Here is a 20,900-nt window from a genome sequence, read left to right as displayed (position 1 = left end):
GAACTGACTTCTGGCTCCGCCAGCCCAGCCGAGAAAGCAAAGTGCGTGTTATTGATGGCCCCAATCTTGCCTGTCGCGACCCTAGGCAGACACCGACAGCGCCCGCACTGGGGTAAATCTGTGCGGACAGAACCAATGGCGCTATCATGCCGACAGCCTTCAGATCTCAGCCTCATATCTTGGACACTAACAGAGACTCTACCAAGCTCGTTCTTCAAAGAATTCTTCCAACCGGCAAGCTGTACGGACAGCAACCCTCGGCTCATCCTTCATGTTTAGTGGTATCAAAGCTGGAACTGCTTTTGGAATGTCACGCTGGGCTCCGAGAATGATTGGCCCGAGGCGCGCTAGTTTTCAGTGCAATTGGTTCTTCACATACTCGTTCAACAGTTTCTCTGTGCACTTTCAAGAGAGAAAAGTGAGGACCGGCTGGCAGCAAATGGCACAGAATGATCACTAGAATGCGCAATTTGACACACACCTGAGAACCCGACATTGAGACGTTTGAGAAATTCAAGGTTAAGATTATTGGTTCGCAACAACAATAATTGCTCAAAGGTTTCACATGGTCTTCCCCACCCCGAGTCTCAGCCATCATGCGGAGTGTTCTGTGGCTTCGCGGATGAACCTATCAAATGGAGCCGCTTGCGTGTGTCTAAGATGATTCATCGCCGCTAAGCAGTCAGCATGGGTGCAGATCACGAAAACTAAAACCCAAACACAAAAGGGGCAGGGTTTCCTGGACATAAAATATTTGATGGATCCTTTCTTTCGACAATATTCAACCGCAGCCTCCTGTTGCGTGAATATTGAGCAGCCAACCCTCTACACCAAGCACCAGACACCCAACAAACTACCAGCATTTCTGCCGCCATTATGAGTACATCTACTGACTCCGTCATCTCGTTCTACGACATCATTCTTGATCCAGCTGCGTATCCCGGATCTCCAAATCCATGGAAGACACGATACGCTCTCAACTTCGCTAAAGTCCCCTATCGCACGACGTGGGTGCCCCTCAACGCCGTCGCTGAGACACGCAATTCTCTTCAACTTCCTGCCAACCGCAAGCACATGGACGGGAGTGACTTCCCCACGCTTCCCGTCATCCTCGATCCTCGAGCTCCTGCTGCCGACAAAAAGGAAATAGTACTTGGCGATACGTTCGACATCGCGCTACACCTACAAAAGACCTATCTTTCTTCTCCGTCGACGTCTTCATCCCAACAGCTCTTCCCCGCAGATGGAAGTGGAACGGTAGCACTTCATCGCGCCTTCAACAAGTTCGCCGGTGAGTTGTTCTCCCAGTATGGAGCTCCGCTTGCCGGGTGCTACATGCCTTTCGACCCACGGACCGAAGAAGCCGACAAGAAAGCAATGATGGACCGCTTTCCAGGAAAGACGAAGTGGGAAGAATTTGAAATTCCCCGAGGATCGGATATGAGGAAGAAGTTTCTTAAAGATTTCGAGGAAGCACTGGACACAAAACTTGGACCATGCTTTGCCGCTGCTGCAGATGATGGTAAGGGTCCCTTCATGGACGGCAGGAAGACCCCAATGTATGCCGACTTCATAATCGGCGGCTGGCTGCAGATGATGAGAGGCTGCCTTCCCGAGTGGGAAGAGCTAAGGGATAAGTGGTCTGACGGAAAATGGGGTAGACTGTTTGACGCGCTGGAGGAGTGGGCGAGAGTCGATGGACGAGATGGCGTGGTTCCGGCACGGCGATAGAGGATGTCGGTGGGTCTGAAAAGCCAGAGTGCATGTTGTAAGATTATATGACATGGTGTTTAATAGAATTCTGTATCTTTCATCCGCTTCTATCAATTGAGAAGTTGCAAATTTGAGACGAGCCCTCATTTCTGCATGCTTAATTTATTCGAAGAATGTTGCTATCCGCACATATTCTTCGAGCTACCTGGACGGATGGATGTTGCATCAGGTCTCATTTTTATTTCATGTTAGTAATTTCGTTATTCCGATTATCACTGTTATCCCTATTACTATTGTCCCCGTTGTCCCTATCGTCCCCATTATCCCCGTTATCCGCGTCGTCTCAATTATCGTCTTTGTCTGCTATCCGCCCGGATAGCGAAACTCTATTCGAAACCCATACAACTCTCGTCGCAAAGCGCTGGCCTGTGGAAAATGGTAAGATTATAAGAATAGAAAATGGAAAGGCTCATGAACTGGAAGTACAATGCTCTTAGACCTCGGGTTCACATATACTAAGACGTTGAAATCAGGGCCAGTCTGCCATTAACGTTGCGTGGAAGATGTGGCAACATGTGTGGTCTGTCTAGTAGATCAGGGCCCCAAGCCCTCCAGCACCAACACCGTTCCTGTTGTCCTATCTGATGATGGGTTGGGCAAGAATCCAGAGAGCATGCGACGAACAGCTCAAAGGGATTGGGGTGGTGTTCGCGAAAAATCGGTGAATGCTCCGTTCCGGACGGCAGAGGCATGCGACTGCGCCTCTTAACGTTTTGCATCATCTTTTCGTTATGCACTATAAGTCACTTCCACAGCCTGATTGCAGTCGACTGGTGCCTGATGTGACTGCATCCTGTGGAGTCTCCGACATGCGCAGTCGGTGCTGTATGTCAGACTCAGCCTGAATTTTATGTACGCCGTAAAGCTCGTGGAGCAGAGAAGGAGGAGGGGTATACCGAACATGCAAGTAAGGTCGCACAAGCAAGGGACCTTCGGGTGTAGTTATGATAAATACCATCTTGCTCCACGCTCAATTAGCTTCTGCGCCTTTGCTCTGATTCTCTTCCTTCCCGTCAGTCATGTTCGAAAATTCCCGCTATCTTCATACGGGGATACTCAACTTCAGCAAGTGATAAGAACGCACAATGTTCAGACTGCTCCTTGCGTCCTTTTTCATTCTCGCCGTATCTGGACAGGAGGTCACATGTTATGGATTAAATGGCGATATTGGCGACAACACAACATGGGTTCCTTGTAACACACTTGGAATTGTACAGTCAGGTGTATTCTCCAGCTGTTGCATCTTGGATGGGCCGAGTGAGTCGCGGGATGTCTGCGATAAGAGTGGTCTCTGCATCGACTCCGAAGGAAAGTATCGTACAGGGCTCTGCACAGACAAAACCTGGAATTCTAAGGCTTGTATCCGAGAATGCGTCAATGAAGAGGTATTCCAAAGTAACAGACTCCTATGGTATTTAAAGGCTGATCCATAAGTAGGCTGGAGCCAATGTGCCTAGCATGGAGTTCCTAACTCCGTGCGACTGGAATACCTCCACTTTCTGCTGTGGAAAAGACGACAGGTCATGCTGCAACACCGATGGCGCTGCAAGAATAGCCACAGAGGAGTCAGTTTGCACGGCCACAACGGCTGATTCCGATACCAATGATAGCAACAAATGGGCTTCCAAGCCTGCTGCTATCGGCATCGGAGTTGCGGCTGGTCTCATTCCGATGGTCGAAACTCTCTCTGCACAGTGGTTCTGGAGACAAAACAGATGGATGAAGCTCCAGATCGTTGAGACTTCAGAGACAAGCCCGCCTACAGAGCTTCGGGCCCTGATGCAGGATTGTGACAAATTACAGCCACATCTCTCTCGAGATTGAACAGCTGCATTTAGAATTCGCAATACTAGGCAAACATCGTAAAGAAATTCCATACAACGTCTGCAAGGTTTCAATACTTTCTTGAAATACATGGACCAGCTAGCCAAAGCGGCTTTAGACTGGTAGCTTGGTTAGAGACTGTTGATGGTGTTTGCAATCTTTGTTGGTCTCGCACGTTTCCCTCTGGCCGCTGTCTCGTATTATTAACAAATTCTATCCGACTACGATAACGTCCTTCGTTGCTCCACATCCTTCGTTCCTCCAATCATAATCTGGGGAAAGATCGTGGCCCATCTAATAACCCTGTTGGCCTAAATGTTACCTGTATGATTGTAGAAAGGGGTTCTAAGCTGTCGACCACTCGCCTAGCCCTTGGCCTCTCTAGACCTTCCAGTCTCCAATTCTGGTTCATGACTGATATGTGAATACCTTTGGTTGAGCTTGGGAATCCAGAGAGCCATATCCTTCAAAGCGGAGTCCTGGGATCCTCCTGTTAGAAGCTTTACCGAGATCCTCTTAGCAGACTGCTCCATGTCATCTGCTGTCATCAAACGTCCTTCGTTGGATTTCATGATGGGTGATATCTTTTCATGTCCCAGAGATTTGCCCATCTGAGGTGATGAAGTAGTTTGCGTAGTAAATGAGTGGTAGAGGGTTGCTTTTCCATACCATTTCCCGGTTCCGGTTCTTGTGCGTGCGAGCGATGGCCCAACCTAGAATAATGAGTTCGGCCATCAACATAGGTGACGAAAAAAGTAGCCAGCGCCACCGGACTGTGATATATGTAACCTCCTCAAGTCCTCGACCGTGGAATCTGTAGAGCTCTCCGCTTCCGAGCCCTGAAAGACTGGATCGAAATTCAGTTGTTATCCAGGCCGCGAAGTCCGTTATTCGCTTGTCGATACTTTCTTTGCTTGACCTCCCACTCTCCCATAGTAATTCTAGCCACCATTTTCCGCCACAGTCAAGCACGGAGGTCCCAGATCTTGAGTTTTCTCTCCTACAACTGCCGTTGAAAATTTTGTCATTCAGGAAAGAGGCCAGAGTGGATCTGAAGGCGGCGGCCATGCTAAATACGCGAGGCTTCGGTACGGCTTCGATCGGATGCTCCGGTGCGCTCGAAGGTGACAGAATGCGGACTTCTGAGTCGCTAGCCAGTTGGCTCATCCGACCAAAAACGGTGGTGGTTTCCATATCTTCGTACCCGAAAGTGCATTGTTTACTCGACATGGGGCCTGCACCGCGGTGAGATCCCAAGAAACTAGCAATGTATCAACTGGCCCCCCTAAAGATATGTTCTTTTCCCTTTCCGAGTAGCTGGTTGCGTCTGGATACATGGGTGTTTGATGAAGTGCGTCCTCGCGCAGTGTGTCGTTGAAGACGTCTGCTCCAAAATACTGCAGGCAGGGCCACAGAGAGCATGTTCCCGCAAAGACGTGTGGCGAAATTGATTCGGCAAGCTGGCCTGTCGTGTGGTTGGAATTTGTTCCCATAGTTCTTGACATGAATGTGAAATTGGTCATCGCAGCCCAATATTGTGGAAGTTGGGTTCCGGTACCATTTGTTGCCCATGAGGTGTCGTTGTCGGTTTTGACAATGAAAACGTTGGGATCACCCGCGCCGATGACTGAGAGGCCATTCGGCAATTGGAAGGAAGAATCGCTGAGTTCAGTTACCAAGTGGGTGAGATCATGGCATCCCCCGCAGATACCAACCGACGCGTGCGTGGCTTCTTTACGATCTCGCTGAAATCGGGGCACAAATATGCATCGCCCAGTATCGCATGTTGCCTCAATCCTCCCCTCGTTGCTCTGGGGATTTCCGAGGGCCGAGTAGATCATCCCCCGTATGCTGGCTTTGAAGTGCGCCTTACCCGAGATGTCGACGTCCACATCGCCATCGCCCGGCGCTTCCACCCTCCGAGAAATGGGTATCCACGCAGCTGTTTCTGGAGGCACAATGTCTATTCTCCGCGCGATGCCTACTCCCTGCTGGACGAAAGGCCCGATAGCAAAAGAGAAGATAATGATAACGAGCGGTGGTAAGCAAGCCAGATCACGTAGAGCAACTAGCGGGATCAGCTTCATAGCACCCAAAGTCCCGCGGCTCGCGTCGTCAAAAGCGTTGATGTGGTGAAGAGAACGTGCCGGAGAGCGCTTCGACCAAAACCATATCCACTTGAATTGTGATATGATTTCGAAACTTACGCCCACTAGGAGTGCTCTATAAACTGTAGAGAGGACTGCGAGGACAGAGTTGATATTTAGGGGTGTCAGCCACATAAGGTCTGTTGTCGGTCTTCCGTCGGCGTAAAGTAGAATCGACAGAATGCCGATCATGAGAATCGCCGCGCCAGCGAGATTGAGAACCTCCGATGTTCACAGTTTTACAATTGATGGCTTCTCTGGCGTTCTGTCACATTTGGCCCTCGTCTGAGATTCTCCTTGATCCATCTCGGTTGGAATCATGACAGGCTGATTTGGTGTCCATGACGTGGATGGTATTGGCTGTTCGGCATCAGAGCTTGTTCTTTGATGCTTTGACAAGCCCAAGCCAGACAGCTCATGACTTCCGTTTTCGACAAAGAAGGCTGACTTGTCGATCAAAGGCTCCTCAAAACTAGTCCGGACATTACTTTTTCCAAAGTTGCGAATCATTTGAACGAATGAGTATACCGGGATTAAGTGTTGACGTGGGAGTTGATCCTGAACAAAATAGACAAAACGTGTTCGGGATTGATTATCATCTTGACGATGAGCAGACTTCTTATGACATCGGAAGAGGCTTGCCGATAAGGTGGCTGGCTGCATGCATGCTGCTTATGCTGACCTGCAGTCTTCCGTGAAAGCTTGGCCTCTGAGTAGGTATCCTGCGCAGCCTGCTCTGTCACACCATGAACGGAAATGAGAATTGAGACCTTTCTCGTCACACTGCATTGCCAGTTATCAACGCTCTCGTCAACTTGTCTGTCTCACGCGGAAACACCAACCTATATCCTATGTACTGACTGAACATTCCTTGCGCCAATAAACTTGCAAAATTTGAAAATCAGGCCATTTTCTCGTAAAATACGATAATGATACAGTGTCAGAAAACGATGTTACCCACGGTCTAGCAATGGGCCATATGATGTCGGTGTTAACCTTTCACAGAATGAACTTTTCCCCAGCTGATGCCCAGCAAGGGCTTTCTTTCGTTTATCCAATGTGACTGGCCAATGCACGCAATAGGGGGAGAAATCAGGCAAAGGGCGTGGTTTTAAGAAACCTTTGGCAGTACTGTGGGTGCTGGACAGTTCAGGAGGTGGGAAGCTGACCACCCATCTTCCAATACGGATGTGGTGCTTTACAGCCTGCCTTGCACTTTGTCAAATCGGGTAGGAAAGTCTTGACTGTCAAGACGAGTAAAATGAAGTGGAGGTTGGAACAACTGTCATGACACTCGACTGAGCCCAGCCTGCGTTTTCTACTCCAACCCCAGCAATAGAAGGAAGAACACGGTTGTTGGCAAACTTTAGGCGCCGCACATTATCAAATAATCCGTGACTCTGTAGTAACGTCAAAATACAAGCCCCGAGGTCGCGCCAGGCATAGGTAACCAAAAATAACCTGAACCCCCTCTAAATTGAAGTTGGACGCCGTATTCGAAGCTATAGAGCAAATGTCCATCGAGAGAGATTATATCGGTGCTGCAAAGTCAGCCTCGAGGTCACCGACCCGCAAAGGCATCCAGTATGGATATGTGTGCACAGGAGAGGCATTTGACTTCCTCTACATTCCGGATGATCCTACTAGCGTATACCGTTCTATAGCGGTGCCTGACCTGGATGTTCTAAGAGATTACGAGAACAGGCTCCATGACACAGCTATTTGACAGGTGTTCGCCTTCATCCTTCAGGCCCTCTATGCTGAACCGCCTCCTGCGTCCTGGCACGACGCTGCCGCGACCCTTGTCACCTGGACTGTAGAATACGACGAGGTGTTAAGGAACATCCCCGAAAAGGTGCGAAAGGGTAAGGAACCGCGCGCATCTCTTTACAAACCCTAACGCTGGTGAGAGGTTACGCGCTCGCCGATCCGGACACGCTCTTGGTGCAAGCAACCCGACAGCAGCGCGAGGCATCGAGACGAGAGTGGCCAATGTAGAAGAGGCGAAGACTAAGTGCTTGCCGTGAACAAGGTGTGTGCCTCGTACTATCGAGTTAGACAGCGGCAGTGAGGTTTTCTCAGGGTGAAGCAGGGTCAGCCTTTGAAGGCGCGTCGACGGTCGGCTTCTGGTTTGGCTTGTGTGGGATGCTAGCCATCCGAGCCTTCGAATTTCGTTTGACGTGGCTTTAACATACGCTTCATGTTCTCAAGCAATAGAGCGAGGAAGCATCAACGACATGAATGAACAACTCCAGGTCTCCGCGATTCGTTGCCGAGAGCTGCACGTGATCTTGAGGGTGTCAACCCAGGTGCAGGTGACAACGAAGGGGGGATTTTCGTGTAAAGACCTTAACAAGAGCATAAATGTTTTCATGTTAAATATCTGCCTGGACCAACTAGTGTAACTTGGCGACATGAAATCGGAACAAATACAAGTAAGTCGTGAAATGGCAAATGAACGAAAAGACCTAAATAGAGTATGTCACTCATGGAGAGTATGGGTACTCAATCTCCAGAGCAGAAGCGTCCTACGCCGTCTCCATGGGGGTTTCCGGCTTACGCGCGTACACGATGTGTCTGATTGATGTTAGCAAAATGTCCAGGTGGTTCTAGAAGTACACCTACAGGTCGAAGACCGGTTGCGTCCTAAAGTTCTTGAGAGCCTTGCGGAACTCGCTGCTCAAAACCAAGATCTCGGCCATTTCCCAGCCCATGACTTGTTTCAAAAGGAATATACCAAACCCCTCGACGGATTTATCAAGAAATTCCAATGCACCTGAGCCGACTTGTTTCAAGACGAGGTCATTGGCCCAGGCCCCAACAGGAATTGGCCACTTCCTTTCGACGATATCAACAAATCCTGCCGCTTTTAGGCCTTTAGCTATGCCATGATCACGACACTGAAGTCCCACTTTCCCGAGCCGGCCACAAGCTTCAAGAAGGTTTCCAGAAAAGGACTTAAAGGCATGCTCATCGTCCAGCTCCTGACTCTGCGATCGGAGCTCAATATCATGCTCTTTGACCTCAATATAGCCACCAGGTGCCATGCATTCAAAGGCCTGTTTATAAAGATCCGTCCAGTTAGATATGCAACCTTCAAGGTTACGAATGTGAATAAAGTGAAAATGGTTATCAGGCCACGTCCACGGCTGCTCGATATCGTCGATCTGGAACTTGCAGTTGGTAGGGATCCATTTAGGCTGGATGGGCGATACGTCAACCCCGAAAACCTCGGCGGAGGGGAATTCGTCGGCAAAATCGCTGCTTTCGTTAAGCATACCTTCACATTTAGCGGGCAAGCATCCTGAAACTCACATAGCCCAAATTCCGGTCCCAGTGCCAAGGTCAAGAACCCTCTATAAACAGCGTGAGCCCCGTGATCTATATAGACCATTCCTTAGAAAGGTGTTCACCTGCGGATTGTCACCGATTGGGGACAGGAAGAGCCTGTCGCCGAGGAACAAGGTCATAATCCAATGACTGTGTCGAAAATTAGGGTTTGTGGGCAATATCAATAAGACCAGAAAGCCTTCTTACTTAATCTCAAGACCTTCATTCTGTCTCTCGTCATTTGGTCCCCAGTAGTCGACCTTCTGGGTATACGTTCGACCTTGGATGCGACGGTACTCGTAAATGCTTTCGCTCAAGGACGCAGTTGAGGACGAAAGGATGCTGCAGCTGGTCAGTGTTTTCAGCTTCACCAGTTTTTTGTCGGACTAACCTTCCCGTCTCCGCTTCGGACTGAGTTTCGGGTCCCTCCTCAAGGGCGGGGTCCTGCCATGAGCTGTGATCAGCACAAGTTCGCCGCCTGGGCTGCCGATACATCCCCGGCCTTTCTATAGAGTGGATACTGAAAACTCACAATCGTGATCGGTCCTTCAGCGCGTTCCACGCCGGCGGTGTTGGCCGGCGGCGGCGAGCCAGTTGGGGGCGTGGCTGGGTTTGCAGTCGCCGACATCACGGTCACTCTTGAAGATGCTTTTGGTTTATGAGATGAGAGAAAACGTCAAACGCTGTAGACCTGGGCGTGGGCTTCTCCTCCCTTTTCTAATGATCTCTGGTTGTCTGTTGGTTCTGCCTGCATATGCACTTGCATACAGGTGGACCGGCCAAGGTTTCGAGTGGGAGGCCGGTCTCCCCGGACGAATAACGCACCTCGCCAGTCAACTCTACAACGGCTTTTAGACTAGTTTGGGAGAGTTGACGCACGACAGCCTGCAGCGACCGACCACAATTGGGACAATTTGCAAGGGGGTCTTGTCAGGGCGCGACTTATCAGCTGATTTTTGCGGATAAATGACAACCGAGCACAAAACCAACCTCTCGCCTAACTTTGCTCGGCATCTTCTATTACCAATATCCTCATTAGCTGAATGCTCTCCACCTCCCTCCTCTGGAGCCCTCTCGCGACGGGCCTTACAGCATCCGGGGGACAACGCCCTGCAGCCAGCCCCTCTGGCCGGCCCTGCACACTTGGCCTAAGATCACATCCATACACAGCCGTGAAGTTATCCCACCAACCGAAAGAGTTAAAGCTATCACAGTCCTTCCTCCATCCCTGGTCAGTCGAGACCGAATCTTGACCGGCAAAGCTCGATGAGCTAGTAGATGAAGCACGGCCGGTCCATCCTTCGCCTTCTGCTGCCGACCGAGTACCATACTCAGTGCAAAGACACGAGCTTGTTCCGTATGCAGCGAAATAACCATGGAGAACACTTCTATGATCGGGTTACTGCCTCCGGTAGTGACCGGATCCTCAGCCTGGTTGTTTTTGCGTTGCATGTCGGCTGGAGCGGCTCGTTGTTTGAAGCGGTAGAGTTAATTGTTGGCCTGGCAAACCTCAAAAGCTCGGGCTACGAGTTAAGTGGGATACGACGAGAGACCAGTTCCTGCGACAACGCCCCGCAGGTTCTCGACAATGAGAAAATCAATTCAAAACATCACGTTGGTATTGAATGTTCCTCACAATCTATCATACCTCTTGTGGCATGAAATACTTGGCACTCGGTCGGAGTCAACTCGCTCTCCTTCCAGTATACGTCAGATCATCCGCAACGTCGGCATACTAAACCAATGAGATAATCTTCCCAACAAGCCTGTTATGTATTGAAGGTTCAATTTATGATACGAGAACAATCTGACTGATCCTAAATCTGGGGTTGAAACTCAACAATATTGCCGTCCGGGTCCGCCACCATCAAGTACCGAGGCACAGCCTTAAGAATCGCATCATTCTCAATCTTGGTCAGGTTCAACAACCCGAATGCTCGGGCAAGAGGTTTTGAAAGGGTTTGTGGCAACTCTCCAGCTTTGCGTATGATCGTCACATTGTTATCTTTCATTCGCTTTTGCGTCGCGGCAATATCTGGGACAATAAAGCCTAAATCTGAGAGAGTTGCACTCGGTTCTTGTCTGCCAGCTTGATTGCTTCGATAGACCAATTCGATGAGACCTTCGATATTGCTTCGTTGCCGGTAGAGTTCCGAACTCGGTTGCCATCCGGTTCCGTTTCTGCCGCCATGGCTGTAGCCGAGATAGACGATGCCAAACCATTCAGTCGCCTCGATATGGTGGATGACTCGCATGCCAAGAATACGAGTGTAGAAGTCGAGACTGGCTTTGAGATCATTGACTAGTAGCGAGATGTGATTCATCGTGTAGGCAGCGGTTGCATGGTCTGGGACAACATTCTCGCCGTAGGAGAACCGAGGATAGGTCTCGTTGTTACTCGTCGGGGGAGGCGTACATGATCTTCCGAGGCTGAATGTTTCGGCCAAGATCACGAGAAAGAGGAGGTTGAAAGTCGGTAGGCGCATGTTCGGAGATGTTCACCAGGACTGTAGTGAACGTGAAAGCTGCTGGGATACAACCGGTGGAAGAAAGTCAGCTTTCATCGAACTTCGTGCTCACCTCGTTTCTTTTGAAGATTTTCGAGAAATCGCCATCATAGAGACATGTACATCCCACAGCGGAGTGTTCTTGCAGCCTCTGGCGGGGAAACGGGCATGATTCAAACCTGTCCAGTAATCATCAGCTTACAGAAAACATCGCATGTCGTGTAACCTTTTAGATGCAGGTCCAGATCATGTTTGCTGTGGCATCTCTCGTATTCCTCTCGCAAACAAGGACTTAGCCATGTCCCTTACCCCTAACCGATGCTAGGTATCATATCACGCAAGCTAGATAAAGCTGCACCGGATGCCATTTACTTGATATCAAGTCAATGGCCAGCCACATATCTGCCCTGAATGTAGGCAAAGCAAACTTCCCCTTCGAAATTTCGCTTAGCTGTGCGGCATGTTGCATTCGTGTTGTTCTTGCCACGTATCAAGATGTACCAACTAGGCCATTCATACCTTGTCGTATCCATACATGCCTTAGCAGTAGAGGACACTTCGCCCCCAACGACACCCATACAATGTATCTGTTCCTGTCAAGCCGAGTCAAGGCGCCCTGTTGAGATCGTATGTCTCCGCCAAGCGCCGGACGATAAGAGCTGTAGAGGTTTCAGCGTAGCTCCAAACGGCTGAATTCTGGATGTTCGGTCTATGAATGTTGTCGTGTCTCACCAAGTACATCTAGCGCCCGCTCGCATCTATGTTACGACAACGCGGGCAGCAACAAATGTCAATGTCGGATACTGAGACCCGGCCAGCCCGTCGAACTCATCCGTCGCGTCCTTCGGATGTGTCCCCGCGGCCCGCTCGTTTGGTACTATCCACAGTATGTGTCCTGTAGACCAAGAAGGTTTCGTGCATCGCATGAACATGCAGAGGACTGACACGAGTAGCACCTCCGCGTGTTGAATAGTTGATGTGAAGTCCTCGGCAGTTACGCTCTTCTGTAGCGTTACTTGGGATCATATTCATCGGAGAGAACACCGGCCTGACTAGTGATTCATCATTAATCTGAATACCTTAGTCACAGGTGGGAGCCGAAATCTTCGTGGTGCCTACTGCGAGATTCAAACTATGGGCGAGAATCATCTGTTGCTAAGACTACGTGACACAAGCTAGTCAGACTGAACATGAGTGAGCCATTCCAAGACGGATATATGTTCGCGAACCGCTTTCGGCGTTGCCGCGTCCCCCAGGAGTTTGCCGCGTCCCCCAGGAGTTTGCCGTAGCTGAATACATCCGAACTACACCTCCACGCATTTTTGCCACCTCCAGGCGATGCAACTGACAACGATAATCCACACCAGACAGCATCCGATCCGACGATATTGCGAAGGATTCACCTCTTCAACTTCCGAGCTGAACTCTCGATTTGCTGATATCACAGCCTACACTGTTTGAGTCGCTGAAGACATCGACTAACGGCGGTATCCGATGGTTTAGTCGATGTTGAGCAGAACTCAAAGCACGGGGCCACCGAAGCTAGGATGACAGGCCCGGCAAAGTACCCGGAACCAGTTCGAAGGACGAGAAACTCTGAAGCTGCATCGGCGGAAAGCCCGACTCTTCTATGGACTATCCCGGTGGAATGCCACGGGCGACAACTCAACATGGGCTCATTGCACGACAAGCCCACAGCTACTAATGTCTTCTAATCAGTAATTCTCTACAGAGGTGCTTCGAATTCCCTCAAAAGAGTCATGGGAATTGGAAGAATACTGTTCCCTTCGTGCGAAATCTCTAGTAATCGGACGAGCCTAAAAGCTTATGTCCAGACTGGGTTCTATCGCGTGCTTCTTAAATGGCTGATGGAAGGGACACAAGAAGGCACATGATGTGTGTACTACGATGCTACGCAGTAAGAGCGGGAATGGTACCGGATAACGTTCATGTAGGAACAGTCAGCCTGCCCGGTAGACAAGCCATCCGAATGAACACGGGCACGCCGTTGATACGTTGGAGGCTGTGTAATAATAGCAAACTTCGCATCTTGCACACAAGATAGATCGCCTGTCATGAGGGTTGCAAAAGCGTCGAGTGGAAGATATCAGGGCACGGTGAGTCGAAACGAAACCAAAGGCAGTGCCGGCCAGACTTTTAGGAGACGACGCAGGGTGGTTTCGCACCTTATTCCAGTTAGCCTCCTTCGTAGCCTGAGATCTATCGTACTTCAGGGGAAACTAAAATTTCGGGCGAGATCCGACCTTCTAGAATACAGTCCACGTGGGAGGGCGCCTAGACCGTAAATAATTGCCACCGTCAGCATACTACATGTTTAACGGGCGCAATTGTGGATTTGGCCAAGACCCCACGATGTTTCTGTTGCAAGTGTTAAGAGTCTAATATGATCGGTCGATCGTTTAATCACGTGGGGAATTTCCCCAGACTGATCAATGTCTGACCCTCACTTGGCAGAAGAAATTATCCGAACGGCTAAGACTGTCATCCTCAATTACCATGGGGAAATGGAACCGGGGAAGTTGAAGGCTCATGATGATTTCTCATCAAAGTCGAGCGGCTATATGACTAACCGCTGCCTCGGTTACGGTCTCGCGTTGCTGTGCATCATGAGACCGTTGCAGAGAAAACCATGAAGCAGTCAAAATGCTGGAACCGCGTATGCTAGGATCGCTGGTAGGGCCAGGCAGAGTCCAACAGTTCGTAAAGGCGTACGGGAATCGACCGCGACTGGCGGAAGGGAAGGGCACGGCCGTTTCTCCAACTCGTGGCATCACGTCGTGCTCGGACATTTTGAAGCTGCACAGAGTTCAACCTGTACGAGTGAACCAATGAAATACTTTGAATGGTGCCGCCCCTTGCACAAGTCTGCAGGATTGACCCTGCTTCAACAAGCCCTCGCAGCTCTTAGCAGAGTGAGTTTGTCAGTCCGGTCCGCGGGTCGCCGAGCTGATGAGAGCTCGTCCCGTCAACACATACTTTAGCCTGGAACGCTTTGGAACGGGGATGGAACATGCACATTTCTCTGCCTACTCAGACATCTTCCCATAGGCTGAGATGGTACACCACCAGAAGCCGAACTCTAATCATCAAGAATTATGAAAGATCAGCTGTTTACCAGTGCGCTGCGTGTGAAGCGCAACTCGGCGGCGCAGGATGGTTGCCGATGGTCCTCCGAAGAGGAAGGAAACGTTCATGTCCCCCCACAGGAGTCGCTGAATCAATTCTGCTGCCCTTGACTCGACCGTATCTCATCGTCCGGCTGGGATAAGGGATCTTGGCACCGGAGAATAGAGGATGTGCCGTTAGCTCCCCCATCCATAGCTTGTCAACTCGAGCTGGGGTATTTCTCGGACTCTGATCTCCTCTTATATCGCCCACAAGCCCGCCTTACCCCCCGAGCTGAGCAATTCGTCATATAACCCCACCGGCAGCCCGCCCACGATTGCCGCATGATATCGTCACGCAGCTGCGCAACGCCGCCTACCAATTCAACATTGCGGAAATGAACGAGTCGATAGACCATTACGACTCGGATAACTCGCCGTACTCGATTCGCCCATTGCCTCCCGTCCTTCGTCATGGCCTCGCCGCCGTGGCGGCGATGGGGTTCTTCTCCTTCTTTACCAGTCTGGGCTTATTAACGTTCTTGACGTACAAGCTGATAACATGGCACAACGGGCCACCGAGGGAAGAAAAGAAGGACCCTATAGCAAAGGTCGAATCGCCACCGCCGACGGAGGCTGCGTTTATCATCCCGAATGAGTGGTCGGCATCCCAGCAAGAGTTATCAGAGAAGCCGACGAAAGAGACATGGATACAACGAGCGATCAACGAGCCGCCAAACCAGTTCTTGGTTCTAATCTTTAACCTTCTACTGGCCGATATACAGCAGGCATTGGCTTTCTTGTTGAACCTTGAGTGGCTTACAAGAAACGCGATTGAGGTGGGAACGAAGACTTGCTGGACGCAAGGATGGTTTATTTCGACAGGCGACCTCGCTTCCTCCGTCTTCATCACGGCTATCGCCATGCACACATACATATCGATCGTCAGAGCGAAGATGCTGCCAACATGGGCATTTCACACCGCCATTGTCATGATGTGGGGTTTCGTGTACGGCACCGGAATCCTCGGCGTGATTGTCACGGAGAACGGCAAGAATGACGGCGGCTTGTACGTTAGAGCAGGGGCATGGGTGAGTTGCTGGACTAAGACCGAAACCGACTCAGGGGACTACATGCTAACATGGTCACAGTGCTGGATCAACTCGAAGTATCAGGACATACGATTCACCTTACACTATCTATGGATCTTCATTTCTTTAATTGTCACAACAATTATTTACTTCATAATCTTTCTTCATCTACAAAAAGTGGCGCGAAGGAGCGGTGGGGTTGTCCCTTGTTGTGGCTCTCCCGCACCCGAGCCAGCTTGTTGCGGCTCATCAACATGCGGAGAAACGTCAACCTGCAGTGGAACAACCTGTGTTGGATCGGATTCTGGAAGGGCATCATCTTGCAGGAGCGGAAGCAACTCAACAAGTAACAACAGTACACGAATGTCACGGCTGCAAAGTTTTCGGATCGTATGCCTCACCACAATTCTCAGACGACTACCAGGAATTCCGGATTACGCCCGGCAGCACACCTTTTTGCTATATCCCCTAGTGTACGTCGTGTGTACTACCCCGTTAGCCGCAGGGCGTCTTGCCTCTATGGCAGGGCATGAAGTATCCTTGGGCTACTTTTGCTTCGCAGGAGCAATGATCGCCTGCAATGGCTGGCTAGACGTGGCCCTCTACTCTTCGACGCGAAGGTCGATCGTCTTCTCTTGTGACGGCCCACCTTCACAGGAGACTGGTCTGGAGACCTTTTCCTTCATGTGTTCCCAGCCTCCGAAGTTCGGTAACACCACTATTGTGGTTGGCGGCATTGACCGCCCAAGGCAGAGACGACGCGATAAATGGAGCGAGAAGATTGCCCTGAAAGGCACAAAACCAGGCAGCCTCAAAGGCCTCGGAGTCGACGCAAACACAAGTACAGACAGCATGAGAGGATTTGGTATGGGAGACGGCTCGGTTATGGGCATGGCTATTCATTGCGAAACGGTCACGACAGTATCTGTGGAGGTCAACAAGACCCCGCAGGTCACACGACCAAAGCTTGCGGCGTTAGGCAGGAAAGGGAGTGATGCGAGTTCATTCAGTGCGACATCTACGGCCATGTCATCAAGGTCTTCTGGGATTTAAGTCGGTGGTGATTACGGACTCACACGAGCTCACGGGAGCTTGACGTCAAGCAGCATCTGGGAGACGGGTTACGAATGATTAGAGCTTCATGACTGGGGAACGGACTACACGGCCTTGTCAGCTTCTCTGCAAGCTGGCCATAACATATACCCTGAATAGGCATTTACTGTACATACTAGGAATGGAGCATTTGAATTGGAATTTCATTTACAAATTCATCATCAGCTTCAATGAAGTGACTCTGCCGTTCAGCCTGGCGTTGTGCGCTCAGCCCTTGGTCCTATCCGAGTCGCACACAAGGTTCGCAATCTCAAACCTGATGACAGGTCGGGGAGGCTTGACTCGGAGACCTCCTTCGGCCGTCTGGCCAGAAATGTTAGAACTCTAAATGAAGTTGCCCAATTGCGACCACCAGGGCAAGGCCGCTCTAACCGATGGGCAGGATTTCGTTCCGCGACCCCTGTTGGCTGACTACCGTGGCACCCCGCCAATCCACGGAGGGGAACCTGCGCAAGGGACCCTGACCGGACCCTTCCAGGAACGAGGGAAACACACATGGCCAAGAAGTTTGTTTGCCAGTTGCGAAGCTCCGAAACTATCGGCGTTTGGAGGAAGCGGGCGATCATTGGCCACAGAGTCTGTTCTTTCGAAAAAAGTTGCTGCTCTGGTTTCAAATATCCATTCTTAAATTCCGTCTCGTTCTCGTCATTAAGTCTCGACGGACTCGCAAAGGCCGCAATAACTCCGACAGGCTTGGCGCTCATCTGTTCAATCATCTAATACTCCTTCCAATAGTAAATCAAACTACGAGTTCCTGAAACATTGACTGATCCTTAATAGTTGGTGTAAAGTCATAATTCAGAGGGCGTATCCAATCGTGAAATATCTTCAACATAGGAAACAGGTCGCCAGCCAAGATGCCCCTTCGCACAGGCGAAGACATCTGGGCTCTACGTCGCGATGCCATTGTGGAACGTGAAGAAACTCTATGGCCCGGACCCAGACAAACGGTACAGACGATCTATGAGATCTGAGTTCGTGCCACCGGCTGTCTCGTCTTCAGGCCAAAAGAGTGAACGGGATGGTTCGTTGTCGGACAAAGACGCCGTCGGTAGATATTTTACAACAGGATGAAAATATCCGCCAGCTACCATTCTGAGTTTATCAATCACATGGTCATTATGTTTGAGGCTGTGCTGTGGTGTTTTCAATATGAGTTTGCCAACGTCTTGGCATTGTGATGGCCGGCCAAAATGCTTTTCGGTTCAAAGGGGCTTATTGCACTTGACACTGCCTACGAGCGGCTAGTCATAGATGCGCCGTTACAATGTCTTGGCATCTCAACTTGTAGTGTGTAAAAACAAAGCCCCCCAGGTCCAAAATTAACCCAATTGAGATTTTACAGAGGTCATTTCCGCGGGGTATGACTCTGTGCGCAGAGCCTTTCCCACGGATGAGTTCCACATGGGCAAAATCCCACGGGAGCTATGGTTGAAATTCCATGGGACTCATACAAGGCACGGAAGTGAGGACAATATTGCGCCATGCATTATTGACTCGATTTGAACTATGCTGGTTGGGTAAAATGTGGAATGGGTATCTGGGTATCTTCCACGCCACTCAACTCCGCAACAAACCATGCAAATTACTGCCTCTCCCTCGTTTCAACAGCGACATCCTTCTTCTCATCGAGCATCTCATCGGCCACGGCATTGATTCTGCCAAGCTGAGCATCCTTTCCATCAAAGAGCAGAGCAATCTGCTCCAAGCTAGGTCCCTTGGTCTTCGGGGAGTTAGCATCGGCTCCCACACGGTTAAAGGGCTCATCCTTACCTCGGGGAAGAACAGGTACACGACCACGAACTGCACAAGAATCCAGCCAACGTAGAAGAAGTAAAACTTCCACGACATGGCCGCAATGCCGACAGGGTTGACATAGGTATTGAAGGCCCCGCAAATACCCGCAACCAGACTGAACATGGCCATGCCCTTGGCGCGGATGTGGTAAGGCAGGATCTCGACGACTAAGCGGCGTTAGCAACTCTTCATCCCGCATGCCTGGTCCCTGGCTTTCGCGTGCTTACTGTAGAGCATCTGGGCTCCCGTCCACCCCAGGTTGTGGACACCGCTGTAGAGGTATATGAATGCAACTGTCGTGTAGCTCGCGTGGCGGTTACCGGTCTCTACGTATGCTCCCGTGGTGGCAGTGATGACAGCGAAGACAACCCACATGAGGGCCATGCTGATCAACATCAACGGCCTGCGACCGACTCGCGCAGGCAAGAAGGCAAAGGCGAATGAGCATGCGAAACTGAACATCTGGGAGGTTGCCGTGATGAGGGTCGTCTCAACCTGTTTGCTGATGCCAGCGCTCTTGAGCATGCTACCGAGGTAGTACCTGTTCATTGTGAGCTATGGGTCCATCCCAGCGGCTCGGTCAACTCACGAGACCAGGCCGTTGCCTGACCACTGCTTGCAGATACCGCACCAGATAATGATGAACGAACGGTAGCGGTTACCCTTGGTCGCGAACAGTGCCTTAAGATGGAAAGGGTTCTTGTTCTGAGTCATTTCGGCTTCAATTGTCTCCTTGATCTCGTTGTACTCGTGTTGAACAACAGCATCGGTGGGGTCGCCGGCGCCATGGTACTTGGTCAGGATGTCCAGGGCAGTCTGCTCTCTGCCTTTGCTGCAGAGCCATCTTGGCGACCTATGTTCAAAGGTTAACCACATCGAGTCAAGAGCAGATTCCTTGGCGAACCTACTCGGGGAGGAAAAAGAGGCCGATCAAAACCATCGCGCTTGGGCCGGCCTGTACAACTGTCGGCGCGCGCCACGCCCTGTTTGCTCATGTTAGCAGCCGCTGATAACTCGGGATGTCGTACACCATAATACGCACCAAGATTCTGGGATGCGGAAGCTGCCAAAGGCAACCCATGCAGCCAAGATGGCCCCGACAGAGTAGGTTGTGGAACTTAGTGCCGTGGCCGTCGCGCGGTGCGCCGGGTATGCCAGCTCGGTCATTAGAATAGTCGAAACTGTGCTGCAAATGACACCGCCCATGCCAAGGAGAAGACGGCCCGCGATGAATGCCCCAACATTCATAGTAGCCGCGCAGATCACGGCACCGACGATGCAGAGGATACATCCCACCGCAATGGCGATACGACGACCCGTCCGGTCAGAAAGAACCGGGATCAATAGGACACCCATGATGTTGCCAACCCAGTAAGACGCGCTGAGGGCTCCGAGGAGGCTGTCGCGAGGGTGGTTGAAGTCTGTTGTTGAGTCTGTCAGTTGTGTTGAACGAGCAATGAGTACAGTTTCGGTAACGGACCATCTTGCCATTGGTTGATCTGCTGTAAGTTGTTGATGAGACTGCCGTCGAAACCGTGTGCGACATCTCCCCAGAGCAGGAAGAACAGGCCAAAGTTGAGCGGCCTCAGCCCAGAGTCCTTGAGCCAAGAGACCGTCTTGGTGTTGGTGGGCGTGGTGGCCTCCAACGCCTGGCGGTCGTCATTGTTGTTAATCTTCTTGTCCTTCCAGACCATCTTCTGTTTCTTCTTCTTCTTCTGCCTCTTGAACTCGCAAAGAAGGATGAGCAAACGCAACCCTGCAAAGCAACGGCTCAAAGTTCGGACGTATCTCGATGTTTATAACCAATTTGCACAATGTAACATTCCGCTCATCATTACCGCCTGAACGGCTCGGCTCCCCAAAGTCTTGTTTGCTCAATTTCTCGGACGGGCCCCATTTCCAGCCTTCCCCGATGCGCCTCATTGGGCAGAACAAAGAAGCACATGCCTGCAAACGCGGGGGAACTGGAGAAAACGGGGGAAAACCTGCGGGGATGGCATGGTTCGACGGCCTCGACCTAGCCGGACCAACAGGCTGCTCAGCACTCACTAACTCGTGCCAGGTAGGATCGGGCGTCGTCAGAACCGCCGGGTCATACAAACGTGTCGGTGGTCGGGGCAAGCTTCGGGAGGCGGGAGCGGCGTCGGCCCATCGGGGGAATCGTCGCGCGGCTATCCGTCCATCGCTTTTGGC

At 50.9% G+C, this 20,900-nt stretch overlaps 7 protein-coding genes across 7 annotated transcripts; 4 read left to right on the top strand and 3 right to left on the bottom strand.

The window, feature by feature from the left end:
- Positions 1-876: 876 nt before the first annotated feature.
- On the top strand, positions 877-1,731 carry ustS-2 (Glutathione S-transferase-like protein ustS; the record flags this gene model as incomplete). Its single annotated transcript, XM_037324036.1, has 1 exon — positions 877-1,731. The coding sequence occupies one exon, from the start codon at positions 877-879 to the stop codon at positions 1,729-1,731; it is 855 nt and encodes a 284-aa protein (XP_037177857.1).
- A 1,127-nt stretch (positions 1,732-2,858) lies between these two features.
- CGCA056_v008788 (uncharacterized protein) lies at positions 2,859-3,597 on the top strand (the record flags this gene model as incomplete). Its single annotated transcript, XM_037324035.1, has 2 exons — positions 2,859-3,158; positions 3,211-3,597. The coding sequence occupies 2 exons, from the start codon at positions 2,859-2,861 to the stop codon at positions 3,595-3,597; spliced, it is 687 nt and encodes a 228-aa protein (XP_037177856.1).
- A 4,675-nt stretch (positions 3,598-8,272) lies between these two features.
- Positions 8,273-9,702, bottom strand: CGCA056_v008787 (Secondary metabolism regulator LAE1; the record flags this gene model as incomplete). The annotated part of the gene is made up of 7 exons (XM_037324034.1): positions 8,273-8,321; positions 8,370-9,005; positions 9,060-9,100; positions 9,158-9,224; positions 9,282-9,416; positions 9,466-9,518; positions 9,607-9,702. The coding sequence occupies 7 exons, from the start codon at positions 9,700-9,702 to the stop codon at positions 8,273-8,275; spliced, it is 1,077 nt and encodes a 358-aa protein (XP_037178017.1).
- Positions 9,703-10,891: 1,189 nt separating this feature from the next.
- gloA-1 (Lactoylglutathione lyase) lies at positions 10,892-11,560 on the bottom strand (the record flags this gene model as incomplete). Its single annotated transcript, XM_037324033.1, has 1 exon — positions 10,892-11,560. The coding sequence occupies one exon, from the start codon at positions 11,558-11,560 to the stop codon at positions 10,892-10,894; it is 669 nt and encodes a 222-aa protein (XP_037177933.1).
- A 3,544-nt stretch (positions 11,561-15,104) lies between these two features.
- CGCA056_v008785 (uncharacterized protein) lies at positions 15,105-15,927 on the top strand (the record flags this gene model as incomplete). Its single annotated transcript, XM_037324032.1, has 2 exons — positions 15,105-15,775; positions 15,858-15,927. 2 exons carry the CDS (start codon positions 15,105-15,107, stop codon positions 15,925-15,927), a joined length of 741 nt encoding a protein of 246 aa, XP_037178016.1.
- Positions 15,928-16,051: 124 nt separating this feature from the next.
- CGCA056_v008784 (uncharacterized protein) lies at positions 16,052-16,850 on the top strand (the record flags this gene model as incomplete). Its single annotated transcript, XM_037324031.1, has 2 exons — positions 16,052-16,143; positions 16,211-16,850. The coding sequence occupies 2 exons, from the start codon at positions 16,052-16,054 to the stop codon at positions 16,848-16,850; spliced, it is 732 nt and encodes a 243-aa protein (XP_037177812.1).
- A 1,645-nt stretch (positions 16,851-18,495) lies between these two features.
- On the bottom strand, positions 18,496-20,401 carry CGCA056_v008783 (Lactose permease; the record flags this gene model as incomplete). Its single annotated transcript, XM_037324030.1, has 7 exons — positions 18,496-18,633; positions 18,684-18,874; positions 18,935-19,248; positions 19,297-19,560; positions 19,616-19,690; positions 19,750-20,128; positions 20,188-20,401. The coding sequence occupies 7 exons, from the start codon at positions 20,399-20,401 to the stop codon at positions 18,496-18,498; spliced, it is 1,575 nt and encodes a 524-aa protein (XP_037178020.1).
- Between the last annotated feature and the right edge of the window lie 499 nt (positions 20,402-20,900).

This window comes from Colletotrichum aenigma (assembly GCF_013390185.1).
Source record: "Colletotrichum aenigma strain Cg56 chromosome Unknown KSG_Cg56_contig05, whole genome shotgun sequence".
Lineage (NCBI taxonomy): Eukaryota > Fungi > Ascomycota > Sordariomycetes > Glomerellales > Glomerellaceae > Colletotrichum > Colletotrichum aenigma.
The sequence above is the reverse complement of the archived record's forward strand: the minus strand, read 5'-3'. Positions and strand labels throughout refer to the sequence as shown.